Consider the following 13,847-nt stretch of genomic DNA (forward strand, 5'->3'; position numbering starts at 1 on the left):
ATATTCTTATGATTCATGAAAAGGTCGAACCATGAACTCCTAAATCAGTCCACAATCAGCTGAATCACAAAGGGACTGAGTCATAGAGTATTTAAAGACTGAAAACACAGACACAGATGGCCCAGAGACCAAGTCTACATCCCCATAAGACAGACTGCATAAAAGCCTGCACATTTTTCTTTTCCCAGAGACATATCACCTGAGACAGATGAGTTATATAAGTAGTTCTATTGGGACACCTGGTGGGCAGGCAGAAGGTGCAGCCCCTAGAGGCCAAGATAGAGGCTATCATGGCCTGCGAGCCCCCCAAAACCCAGGCCACGATCAGAGCTATCTTGGGCCTCACTGGGACTACAGGATGTTTGTCAAGGGATATGAAACCATTGTTTCACCCTTTACAGAGTTGACTTATAAGAAGCAGCCCAGGAATGTGATTTGAATAGATGCATGCCAAAATGCATTTGACTCCTTTAAGCATGCTATGTGCACAGCCCCTATGCTCGAGGCCCCCGACTTCTCAAAGGAGTTTATAATTCAACCAAATGCCTCAGAAATGGCATAGGGGCAGTGTTATCACAGCTAAATGAAGAGGACCTGGACCAACCTGTAGCCTGCATCACCAGGAGGTTACTTCCCAGGGATCAGAGTTGGAGTGTGTGGGGATTGCTTTAAGATAGAATTTTAAGTTGGTTGCTAGGATGGAATGTTGTCCTATGAAGTGAGGTTAGTCAGAAGAAACTGCTGATGGAAGCTGGAGGTATCTGTTGCTTTCTACTGCTGATAATAAAGACCATCAACCTAACTACTGCGTTGGATGAATCTTTACATTGGCGACGAGGATGGGATTGGAAAAGAGGTTCGTTTCTAAGATCAACACTGTGTTAGAAAGACATACATTTTTTTGTTGTGTACAAAAGGTAGATGAGGATATTGCAAATTATGTTGCTGCGTTGAGGGGATTATCATTAACATGTCATTTTGAAGGTTTGGCGGACTCGTTAATACGTGATCAAATAGTTAGATGCACCAATAATAAAAGAGTAAGAGAAAAGTTGCTTATTAAAGACCCCACATTGGAAGAAGCAATACAAATAGCAAAGGGACTGGAACATACTGATCTGTGGATTAAGGAAATGGATAAATGTACAAATTCAATTGTATCTAAAAGTGCCCCAGAGAGTTTAGTGCAGAAAACCTCAAATTCTAAGGAACTAGAGAACCAAGCAAGTGTTAATGAGACCAAATCCGTAAAACCCATGGGAAGAGTGCAATCTAAATCTGTAAGAAAGCCTTCTGATGTTGCACAATCCAGAAACTCAATTTCACAAAACAATACACGCGTCTTCAAGTGCTACCGTTGTGGTGCACCAGGTCACATTGCTTCCAGTGCCAGGTATATGTCTAGAAATGCGATATGTAGAGCGTGTGGGAAAAGAGGTCACCTTGCCAAAGTGTGCAATTTCAAAACCCAATACGTGCATGAAATTGATGACACTTGCGAAAATGTTCAAGAGTTTATGCTATGTGTGGATGGTTTCTCCGTCTTAGGAAATGATTCTTCTAACAATGTTTGTGGCATAGACATTATTACCAAAAGTACTGATAAATTGGAGAAACCACACAGTATTATTAGCTTTGATATGAATGATGTGAAGATGTTAGTTGACTCTGGCAGTTTGTACACTTTGTTATCAAAGGACATGTACCTTAAAGTATGGGGAGACATGGGTGATTTGAAATCCTGGTGTAAACCTGATATTAAAGCAGTGGGTTATGGGGGCAAAACCATTGACATTGAAGGATTGAAGTGGATGGTAATGGAATTTGCTGGAAAGAAAGTTTATGGACGAGTTTATTTGAGTAAGCAAGGTTCTAATTTGCTAGGATGGCATCACCAAAAGGACCTTGGTATAGTCTTAAATCCAAATGCTGTTGAACCTGTAACATCTACAGAAGTCCATATTGTGGACAATTATGACAACAACATTGCAGATAAATTTCCTAATGTTTTTTCGGATAAACTGGGGAGACTAAAAGATTTTGCCCATAAAATTATCTTTAAAAAAAATGCAGCCCCAGTAGTTCATAAAGTGAGAAATGTTCCACATTTAATGAGAGCGCCTCTTAATAATGAACTAGACAAGTTGTTGAGAGAGGGTATTATTGAACCCATAGAGGCTTCGGAATGGTTGGCACCCATAGTAGTCGCACCCAAGGATGGTGGTGCCAAGATTCGTTTGTGTGTTGACTTACGCGACTTAAACAGAAACATTTGGGTAGACAGGCAACCTCTACCCAATATCTCGGAGATGTTGACAGCTATGGGTGGAGGTGTGGTTTTTAGTGTCATTGACATGTCAGCAGCGTACCACCAAATTGACCTTGATGAAGGATCAAGGCACCTTACTTCATTCGTTACCCCACTTGGTGCGTTTCGTTACCGCAGGATGCCATTTGGTTTGGCATCTGCCTCTGCAGTATTTCAGAGAGTTATGGAAAGAGTTTTTGCCAATATGAGTGACGTCTTATGTTTCCAAGATGATGTATTGATAGTTGGAAAAAATAGTGATCATCATGATGAAGTACTTCATAGTGTTTTAAAAAGAATGGAAATTCATGGCTTAACGATAAAGAAGGAAAAGTGTCAATTAAAGAAAAGTAGTGTGACTTATCTTGGGCACGAGATATCCTTAGAAGGGATAAAACCAAAGAAAAGTATTATTTCAGCTATTACAAATGCTCCCATTCCTCTTAGCAAAGATGAGCTCAAATGTTTCTTAGGATTAGCAGAATACTGTTCTAAGTTTGTAAATGGATTCACAGAAATTGTTGAACCATTAAGGTTATTAATGAAGAATGGAGTCACCTTTGAATGGAATGATGTGTGTGAAAAAGCATTCAATTCCATAAAGCATGGTATCCTTCATGCACCGACCTTAGGACACTTCAATGTAAATGCTAAGACTTTCATCACCACTGATGCAAGTGCTGTAGGAATTGGGGCTGTTCTATCCCAAATTTACGATGGGGTAGAAAGAATTATTGGATTCGCTTCGAGAAGGCTCCAAGGAGCTGAGGTATCATACTCAGTGATTGAAAAAGAAGCCCTGGCATGCTGTTGGGGCATCAAGCATTTTAGGTATTTTGTGTGGGGATTGCCATTTAAAGTTTGTACGGCTCATAAACCATTGGTGCATCTGTTTAAAGGTGGAAGAGGTCTTGAAGGGAATGTAACTCCCAGGATTTCTAGGTGGATATTGTCTGTACTTGAATATAATTTTGAGATGGAGTACGTGAAGGGATTAAAGAATGTAGTTGCAGATTGCCTATCCAGAATGCCTGTGGATGCAGTTGAAGAAGATTTGAGCGATAGTGTGGAGGCAGTCGGGTGTAGTGAGAAACAAGCTTTTGATAAAGAGGAGTGGGATGCTGCCATGTTGAATGATGGTACTCTTCAAGAAATCATGAAGTGTGTATCTAATGGGTGGAATGAGGTTAGCAGTCAGGATGCGCGTTTTAGAAGCTATTGTAATGTGGAAAGTGAATTAAGTGTGTCTGAAGGTAAGTTGTGGAGAAGAAGTAGTTTGGTACCACCAGTTGGATTGAGGAGCAAGATAATGAACATAGCTCATGATTGGCACTTGGGGAGAAACATGACTAAGAGACGGATCCATCAATCTTTCTGGTGGCCAGGAATGGACAGAGACATAGAAGAAGTTGTTAAAGAATGCCATGCATGTGCGAGAAGTGATAAAACAAAGGTAGTGAGGCAACCTCCACTAGATTGCGTGGAATTTCCAAAAGGTCTTTGGGAGAGATTAGCGATAGATTTTCTTGGTCCAATATCTAGACTTGGTTCACGTGACAAGTTCTTCATGATGCTTGTAGATTATCATTCTAAGTGGTTTGTTGTGGAATCTACTGACTGCATTGATACAGAAAGAGTGATTGGGTTAATGGAAAGGACTTTTATGAATGAAGGAATACCTAAGGTCCTTGTATCGGACAATGGAGTTCAATTGGTTTCTAGAAGAATGAAGGATTTTCTTTGTAAGTTGGGTGTTATCCATGAGAGAGTTGCTATGTTCAGACCGCAGGCGAATGGGTTGGTTGAGAGAATTAACCGGTTGCTAATGGATAATATCCAACTTTCATTAGCTAATGGATTGTCGTGGTCTGAGGAACCTAAGAAGTAAGTGTGGTCTTACAGAGTGATGCCACACTCAGTTACGGGTGTTTCTCCATTTGTTTCCCTCAAGGTACGTGAGCCTGGTATAAAGGAAGTCCCCGGATGGCTTAAAGATAAAGAATGTGTGTGGGTAGACCATGCTGCAGTTAGAAAAAGTGTGGAGGAGGAACAACAAGGAAGCGCAGAGGACAGTTACAACATGAGGAAGGGGGTGAGAAATACTGATATAAAAGTTGGTGATTGGGTTGTTGTGAGGAGAGGGGGCATTGTGATCAAGGGGGAAAGCAAATTCACCCAACCTATACAAGTAAAAGAAGTTAAAAGAAATGTCCTTATTTTAGCAGATGGATCTGCTTGGAGTTCTGGAAATGTTTCTAGATGCCAAGCTCCTTTAATTGAAGCAAGGGGTTCTGGAATTGTTTCTAAATGTCAATCCTTTGAATTGTTGGGAAAAAAAAAAGGAAATGTATCACTGTTGTATGTTCCTTATGTTAGCTGTATTTATTATCTAAATTGTATTTTATGTAGGGGGGAAGATGTGTGGGGATTGCTTTAAGATAGAATGTTAAGTTGGTTGCTAGGATGGAATGTTGTCCTATGAAGTGAGGTTAGTCAGAAGAAACTGCTGATGGAAGCTGGAGGTATCTGTTGCTTTCTACTGCTGATAATAAAGACCATCAACCTAACTACTGCGTTGGATGAATCTTTGAATCTTTACACAGTGCTATAGAAAGAGAAGCTTTTGCTGTGGTCTGGGCACTGAAGAAGTTGAAGCCATTCCTGTTTGGCACCCACTTCCTGATTCAGATTGGCCAATCACCCTTCAGGTGGCTCATGCAAAGGCGGGGTGAGAGTACAAAATTGTTGAGTTTATCCTTTTCCCTACAAGGTAATTACTTCAGGGTGGAACACAGACCAGGCGTAGACCACGCCAATGCTGATGGTCTATCCAGGTTTTTCCACCTTAGTAATGAGAGCTCCCTAGAGGTTGGTAAATTCATCCCACTTTCAGCTGGGGGGACACTTGTTAGACCTGTCATCCTTAGGGTGGTCTTCCCCATCTTTTTGCCTGCTTACCTCCACTTGTTTGCTGTATCGTTTTGTTGGCAATAGGACTCCGAGCACTTTACCATTGCTAATCAGTGTTAAAGTGCATGTGCTTCTCCCCTAAACATGGTGACATTGTGTATACTTGATTGGCATATTTAGTTTAACTATAAGTTCCTTGTAAAGTGGTATACCATATACCCAAGGCCTGTACTCTATATGCTACTACTGGGTCTGCAGAACTGATTGTGCCACCCACAAAAGTAGCCTTTCAAACCTGCCTCAGCCTGCCATTGCAAGGCCTCTGTGTGCAGTGTATTGTCACTTTGACTTGGCATTTAAAAATACTTGCCATGCCTTAAACTCCCCTTTTATTACATATAGGTCACTCCTAAGGTAACCCCTAAGTAGCACTAAGGACAGGGTGCTGTGTAAGTAAAAAGTAGGACATGTACTTTTAAGTTTTACATGTCCTGGTAGTCACAGTGTCAATTCACATGTGGTTACAGAATTCTTGCAAATAGTATTTGATTGCGAAAGCTATCAAGCAATCAATCAATCAAGCATTTGTAGAGCGTACTACTCACCCGCGAGGGTCTCAAGGCGCTGAGGGGGGAGCCGCTACTGTTTGAACAGCCAGGTCTTGAGAAGTCTCCTGAAGGTCAGCAGGTCCTGGGTCTGTGGTAGGTGTATGGAGAGGGAGTTCCATGTCTTGGCTGCGTGGTGGAAAAAGGATCTGCTGCCAGTGGTTGTTCGGTGGATGCGTGGAATGGTGACGAGGGTGAAATCAGCGGAGCGGAGCTGGCAGTTTGGGGTGTAGAAGGTGAGTCGTTTGTTGAGGTATTCTGGTCCTGCGTTGTGGAGTGCTTTGTGAGCGTGGGTGAGGAGCTTGAAGGTGATCCTCTTGTTGATGGGTAGCCAGTACAGGTCCTTCAGGTGGGCGGTGATGTGGCTGTAGCGGGGGATGTCAAGGATGAGGTGTGCGGAGGCGTTCTGTATGCGTTGGAGTCTCTTCTGGAGTTTGGCTGTGGTTCCCGCGTAGAGGGTGTTGCCTTAGTCCAGCCTGCTTGTGACAAGGGCCTGGGTGACCATCCTTCTGGTTTCGGTGGGGATCCATTTGTAGATCTTGCGAAGCATACGGAGGGTGTTAAAGCAGGAGGAGGAGACGGCATTGACTTGTTTGGTCATTGAGTCATTGAGTCCTATCGGCATTCTGATAGACTTCCAGGGCAGTAAGGGGCAGTGGGAGCTAACACTTACATCTGAATAGGCAGTAACCAGGATCCCACACATGGGTCTGATTACTCTTCACAAATAGCCTGGCTGGCAGGTCTGTGATAAAAGAGGACCTATGCACTACAAGGAGCAGCTTTGAAGTCACCCACAACTATAAAGGCACGTTTGGTTATAAGTTCTGGGGTTCTGACCCTACCAAGAAAGTACACTACTGGACCTGGGTTAAAAACTGATGTGCTCTAGGGATTGCCACTTTGCCTAGACTGGCTATCCTGAGGAACTGCTTCTCTGCTTGCTGAGCTGCCTAGATGAGGACAAGGACTGGACTCATCTCACTTGAACCCAGAGTGACTCCAATAGCTTGTTGGCTTGCCTCCTGTTTTCTGAAGTTTCAGAGACAAAAGATTTCCTGCAATCCAGCTGTCGCTGCTGGTCTCTGCCATCTGTGAGTCCTACCCTTTCCTGAGGTGCCCCCTCCAGTCCTGGGCCTCAGAAGTGGGTTTTGCAGCTATTTTGCGACAAAACTGATGCCTCGTCATCACTGTCCCGGTCAGAACTGACGCATTACCTTTCGACACAGAGGCTGTTCGACGACAGCTATTCTACAGCTTGTACTGGCAGATGACGACACTCTGAGCGGCCTGACAACGATGCAGCAACGCAATTGCGTGGAAAATATCGATGTATCATGCCCTCAGCATCAACGCTTTGCTCCATCCAAGGTCCTTTTTCAGTGTGACCTAGGTGAGTCTCGTAGCCGGCCTGCCCTCCATTGCAGTCAGCCTGAACTTTGGATTCACCTCGGTCCCTCATAAACTCAAGTAACCTTTTATCTCTATTGACTTCTAACATTGTTTTTGCCTTTATTCTTTAAAAACTAAGAACGCCGGTTCTACTTATTGTATTTTTGTTGTTTTGGTCTTGTTTACTCAGATAGATATTCTCTATTTTCCAAAACCTGTGTGGAGTCTTTTTGTGGTGTAATCATTGTATTACTGTATGTGTGTGTTGCACAAATACTTTACACATTGCTTCTTAAGTTAAACCTACCTGCTCTGTGCCAAGCTACCAGAGGATGAGCACAGGTTAATTTAAAGTGTATGTCTAGATTTCCCTGATTAGGATTGTGGCCCCTACTTGGACAGGGTGCTAACCTCTGCTAACTAGAAACCCAATTTCTAACAGTGAGAAAAAAGAAAGCCCAGATATACTGCTTTCAGTTTTCTCCAGTTGGATGAGTTTGATTTTTCCAGGCAACCTCCTGCACCTTGGGTTGATCTTCCTCCTAAGGTTGCACCGAACTCACAGTGATCGCATCTGTGGTTGGTTATTAGATGCAGAGGTAAGCTCAAAGACAGGGACTTCATCAGATTATCTGACTTCTGCTACCATTGAAGATACTGTCTTATCTGGTCTATTACAGGAATCAAGGTTTCAGTAATAGACTGAAACCTATCACTTTCAGACTATTACTGAAAGTAATAGGTAACTTCCAGTAATAGACTGAGTAATTTCTACATGTAGAAATTGGGCATGTAGAAATTGTACCAGCGGTTGCAAATCTAATTCTGCCCAAATGAAACAGTAAAAATAGATGACATCGGACACTGAATCCTCAGTCATTCTTGTGCTATTGCCATTGGGACTAATAAAAGGGCATTTTGGGTGTAAAGTTAACTTCTGTTTTTTGTGGAAGGTTAAGCCACATTTGTTCAAAACAGGACCCAGTGTCCTGCAGCTTCTGAACTGGATCTGGATGTGATTTTTCTAGATTTAAGAGGATGCTGTGTACCTGAAGAATGCTGCAGACAACATGAATTTCTTCCTAACTCCTTCATGAAGACATTTACCAGTAGTCCTAATGCTTGAATACCCTGTTAATATATCATACCCACGAAAAGAGCTTTGTGACTGATCTCAGACCAAACTGTAAGCATTGGTATTGATAATAAAACCTTGAGCACCAAACCATAGCTTCATCAGCGAGCTTGGATGGATGGAGATAAGAAGATAGGCATCCCAAATATACAACAAGGTCTGGTTAGCTCCTCATGTTTTGAAGTGGAAACTTGTCCGATGAGAGATGAGTGAATTCACCCTTTTCAGGTCAAACAATGGTCTGAAGGCCCCTAATGCTTTCTCACTAGAAACAGGGTTGAAAACCCACCAACTGCTTTTTCTCCTGGAGAATTGGAGCACTTACTGATTTCTTCAGAAGATCTTGAATTCCTCCTGTGAGCAATTTGATTATTAGTTGGCTGAGATGGTTGTTTACCACAGCTTCAGCTGGACACAAGTCCAAAAAAAAGTCTGACAGAACTTGAACTGTTACTCGATTATAGACATTTTAGAAGACATATACACGCCTTGTTATATTTGCCATGCCAAAAGCTGAAAATCTTTAAGGAGTGATTTAACGGTATAGTTAGCATATATACTAGCTCCTGTAGGAAGTTAGATGCAATGTAGATTATTTTTTACTGCAGCCTCTACCTTTCTGTCAAACGGGCAAGCAGGGGAAGAATCATTTCAGATAACCATTTCTTGAGGAGATAAACTCACCATCAAGGAATCTAGTTTTATGATTGAAAGGAATTCTTCTCAGAATCCCTGTGTAGGATTTCAGCTGGCTGGAGATCAAATAAATACATTTCCCCTTAAAAAGGATAAGACTTCTGATAATTTTGAGCCGTGAATAAAGTACTCTTTTACTTCCTCCTCTTCTGGTTCATCCTCACCGTTCTGCATAGGAACCATTCTGTGCATTTTATTAGCGACTGGGGCATTTTCTTTAGCCTGAAATGCTGTTGTCACCACTAGTTCCACCATTTTATGAATGCTATTCACTATTAGTGCAGAGTGGTGGCTACTCCACTAAGGCCGAGGAGCGTTGCCCCACTGCCTCTGAGCAGCAAATGAAATGAAAAAATTAAATGATAATAACTAATGTTACTATTGTTACTATCATTTTATTTTGGCCTCCTACTGCAGCAGCTTGGGTGAGGGGGCTCAAGAGCAGGGGAGGGGGGTCCAACCCTCCTAAGTGTGGAATGACTGAATGGTCGGCCCTCTCGGGCCGCCCAAACCAGTCATGCACACTTCCCCCTTCTCCATGCAGGCTGCATTACAGCCTGCATGGAGAACATGCTCACCCCCTGAGCGCCATGTCACGGCGCTCAGACCAATCACAATGCTGCATTGCAGCATTGTGATTGGCTGCGGGGAGTGTGGGAGGCCTGGTGCTTCCTGTTTCTTACAAGAGGCCAGAAAGTGGACGCAGGAGAGGAAGCGGTGAGGTAAGTGTTTTTTTTATTGTGATCCCCTCACCCCCCAATCCACTACTCCACACCCCCACCCCCACGTGCCCCACTGCTGCTTCCAGGCAGCAGCAGCGACTGCTAGTGAAAGCTGATAAATTCTCTGCTGGGTCTTCATCCGCAAAGGAAGAACCAGAAAGCTCTATTGTGTACTTTCATTTCTTGGCTGTGTTTTTTAGGAGTAGCTCCATCTTCATACAGTCACAGAAAACACAACGAAGGGTACTCTCAGCTGGCAAAGCACTTCTCGAATTAACATGTTGCCCATGATACAAACGGCTAATTTAGACTGGAGTCAGGACCATCCCATCACCTTGATGGACATCCTTTTCCCCAAATTAAGAGACATCTTTGGCCCTGATGACATCACTTAACATTGGCAGGAATCGCTGTCACAGCTGTTCCTGTCAATTTTGTAAATGTTTCACAGATGGCTCAGTCAAACATGACATGCATTTATCAAACTGTTACAAAGGTTTAAAACTAATGACCCTCATAATATAGGAGTTTTCTCCCAGGGTGTGGGGTCATTTTTAGGTTTCACCTGCATGTGCTTGTGAAATTTCGTGTATTTAATATTTCTTGGCCGAATTACTGTGTTCATTCTCTGTTGTCTGGAAGTTTTTTTGTTTACTTTCCCTGGCTGCAAGCATTGAAACAACTGTTACATTCCTGATCTTTTTATCGTGGCTGCCACCAAGGAGTATTCATTTGATCTCACTCTACATTTTATGTGGATTTGAGTTCTTGAACTCAATTTTATGACATTGTTTTGGGCAGTTATAGTAGTGTGCGTGCACGACACTCTCTCCCCATATTGGAAGAACTGGACAACACTGCCATCTACTGGATATTTTATAATTGAATATAAAAATTGTTCTTGCATACATTTTGTCTTCAGTTTTTATGGTGCTCGGGTACTGAACAGCAGTCAACTCGAATATCAAGTCCGATATGTTTGTTTTTAGGCGAAACCTAATGCATTTACCAATGATTGTTTAGTTTTACTTTACCCTACTGCCAGGTTTTGCCTGGCAGTAACAGGTAGCAAATACTGCCATCCCATCACGGGGCTTGAGTTAGCATAAAATGATGAGTAATACATTTAAACATTGTTCGTACAGGAGGCCACAGAGTATTTCTTGCTGGGCCCCTATACTGTCTGAACTGTTTGTTTCCATTGCTTCAATCAGACCAATATAAACAAGTGAATTTTTAGTGATGCAAAATCTTACATTGTCACAGCATGCAAAATACATTTCATTAAAAACTTTATAGCAGGGAATATAAAATAATGTCACATCATGGAGAAAAAACATCAACATCGTTACTTACCATAAACCCAGCCAATGCAAATGCATTCAAATATAGCCACAAACAGAAGGCACATTCCACTAGCTGCATAGGAGTCGAAAAGCTGGAAAACGTACATTCCACCCTATAGAAAAAAAAATAAGAATATTTTGTTCAAACAGTTAGTGAGAAGTAGTCGTAGACGAAGTGATTTTAATCACTGAATCAGCTTGTAATCATATTTTTCTCAGACATTCACACATCATCAGATCCTCATTCTTGAAATAAATGCAACAATTTGCCAGTGATTTCTTATTGTTGAAGCACACTTTATTTGGTATTCACTGTTCCGCGCAGCAGAAGTCAACAACTGGGAAAAATAAGACACTACAGTGATAGCGTTGTGCTTGAAATGCAAATGCAAAAGGCCCCGTTTTCTCTTAAGTTGCTTCTCGTCCTTTTTTTAATTACTTCACCGACACAGCACAAAGCTCACAGACAAGACTCCTCATCTGGGAATGCTCGTACTCATCTCATAAATATGCAGACGTCCCGGAATAGGCGACTGGTGCTCAGTACATGCTTTTGGAAACAAGCCTTATTGACTCTTAGGTCCACAGTCACAAACCAGCAAATGAAATTGCACCTCGTGAAATCATAAACATGATTTCACTTTCTCAGTGAAATACACATTCCCTCCTTTAATAGGGTGAGCCTTTAGCCTCTTTCCAAAGATTGAGCGGTTATGTGTCTTGTGGAACAATTATTTAAAATTGTAAAACGTATAAATTTAAACCTTTTTTCAAATTGAGGAAGAGCAAATGCTAATTAAACATTAACATATTTCTGAGTGATTCTATTTAGTCCTCACTGGGGACAGTTTTTTGCTGTTTGCAAGATGCTAAACCACAAATTCCCAATAAATAGAGACAAGGGCAATATGTCCCCGCCCCCATGAAGCATGATGTATTACTTTTGTGCAGGCCTGCACACATATCCCTACTTTTCTTAAAACAAAAACACAATGCATTGGCGGTTTCACCACCTCTGAGCTCCAGCCACTGCACTCTTACAAAATTTCTCAATCCCTCTGAGATCCCTCCACATACTCACTCAATGTACTTTATTACTCATATTTAGAGCACCACATGACTAATACAAGACTGTACATTTGACAGTATAGCGCCAGGCAGGCCCCATGGAAATGCTCCCACAGCTGTTCATTCTGCTTCTTAGACCCTCACCACAAGAGGCCCACAGGGGCGGCTCCTCCTGAATAGCAGAGAAGCTTCGCCCCACCGGCTCAGAGCCAGCAAATTAAAAACAAATCGATATCTTAGTATTGTTTTATTTTTCATTTGGCAGCTCTGTGCCAGATTGTGCAGGGAGGTGCGAGCCGTGTCATGGGAGCGCTACTTGCACTTTTAAGTGTGCATGTGTGTTTGGCTGGCCGTCTAAGGCTGGCCAATCACACATGCCCACTTAGGTTTCTGTATTGTACAGCTGGCATGGAGAAACCCAACAGGCTCCCTGTCCTGAGCAGAGTGTTTTTTCAGCCTGCTCAGGTCAATCCCTGACCTGCTCTCATGTGAGACCATCATGGGGATTGGATGGGAGTTTAATGCTTTCCCTGGAACTGCAGCAGAGGAGCGTGAGGAGGACGGCAGCACCAGGTGAGTGTTTATTTTTAGCATTAACGTCTCCTCCCACCTCCTGTCGTCCACTTCCCCGCATGTTTCCTTCTGACCCCCCCTCTCACCCTCCGTGCTTCCCACTAGACCCCCTCGCCCCACACTCCCTCCACCAGGCCTGTCGGTATTTATTGTGGGGCTACCAATGGAGGCCCATGGAATTCCAGGATCACAATTTGGGTATAATAAGGGCCTAAGAGTGATTAGTAGAAACTACCCACTGCCAGTGTACCACTCATCTGATATTCAAGTGACCAGAAGTCCCCATGCCAATACCAATGCACAAAATGTGACAAAAGAGGAAGTAATCTGTGAAAAGCCTTCAACAGTGTATTATTAGGCTATTAACTCAAAGATGACAATGAGGATTTGCAAGCCTAAATCCAGTCAGAGCTGAATCCAGCCAAATAGGGTACCTGTTTTTTGCTTGCCTTTCATAATTATTATACCAGCACTGCCACGGTAGCCACTACCACTTTTGCTTACATTCTGTAAAAACGATGGAGCCTAATTCACAAAAGCAATTTATGCTTTTGAGTAAATTTATACATTTTAATAAGTTTACTACTTTTTGGTATTCACAACCTGGAAGGGACGCAGTGTAAGGTATATGCTGGTCTACAGTTACATTACCATCAAGAACCAGGTCAATGAACATAGGCTCCAAGGTTTCTTTCCATGTGGTCACTGTAAATACTGTACAAAGAGTACCATATGCAAGGAATACTTCACACCCATGCTTGGACAACCCAGAAAGATCCTACAGTTTCTCACCTGTAGTTCCCCCTTTGTGATATATTCACTAGAGTTCCCCTGACACCTTAGATATGTAGGCAGAATCACATATATAGTCAAGAAGAGATTTATGGAACATATGAGGGCCATCAACAACAAGGACCCCAACTACCCTGTGGTAAGGCACTACCAGGAGGCACATACTCAGATAGATCTCTTTTCACCTTCTTTGCAATTGAACACATTTCACAACTTCAGGTGCAGGGATAGAACACTCGGGTGGAAAAGAAAATAATCCAAGCTTATCCTTTATCTCAAGAGTGAGAGTCCTTTTGAGCT

The 13,847-nt window shown here is 42.5% G+C and overlaps 1 protein-coding gene across 1 annotated transcript in view; it reads right to left on the bottom strand.

The window, feature by feature from the left end:
* The window catches only part of LOC146797709 (sodium- and chloride-dependent GABA transporter 3), a 929,762-nt gene that overhangs the window by 36,632 nt on the left and 879,283 nt on the right, over positions 1 to 13,847 (bottom strand). The window contains exon 12 of the mRNA XM_085624875.1: positions 11,125 to 11,227. Within this exon, the coding sequence (XP_085481001.1) occupies positions 11,125 to 11,227 (103 nt within the window). The remainder of the gene's footprint in view (positions 1 to 11,124; positions 11,228 to 13,847) is intronic.

The sequence above is a fragment of the Triturus cristatus genome, chromosome 9, assembly GCF_964204655.1.
Source record: "Triturus cristatus chromosome 9, aTriCri1.1, whole genome shotgun sequence".
Classification (NCBI taxonomy): domain Eukaryota; kingdom Metazoa; phylum Chordata; class Amphibia; order Caudata; family Salamandridae; genus Triturus; species Triturus cristatus.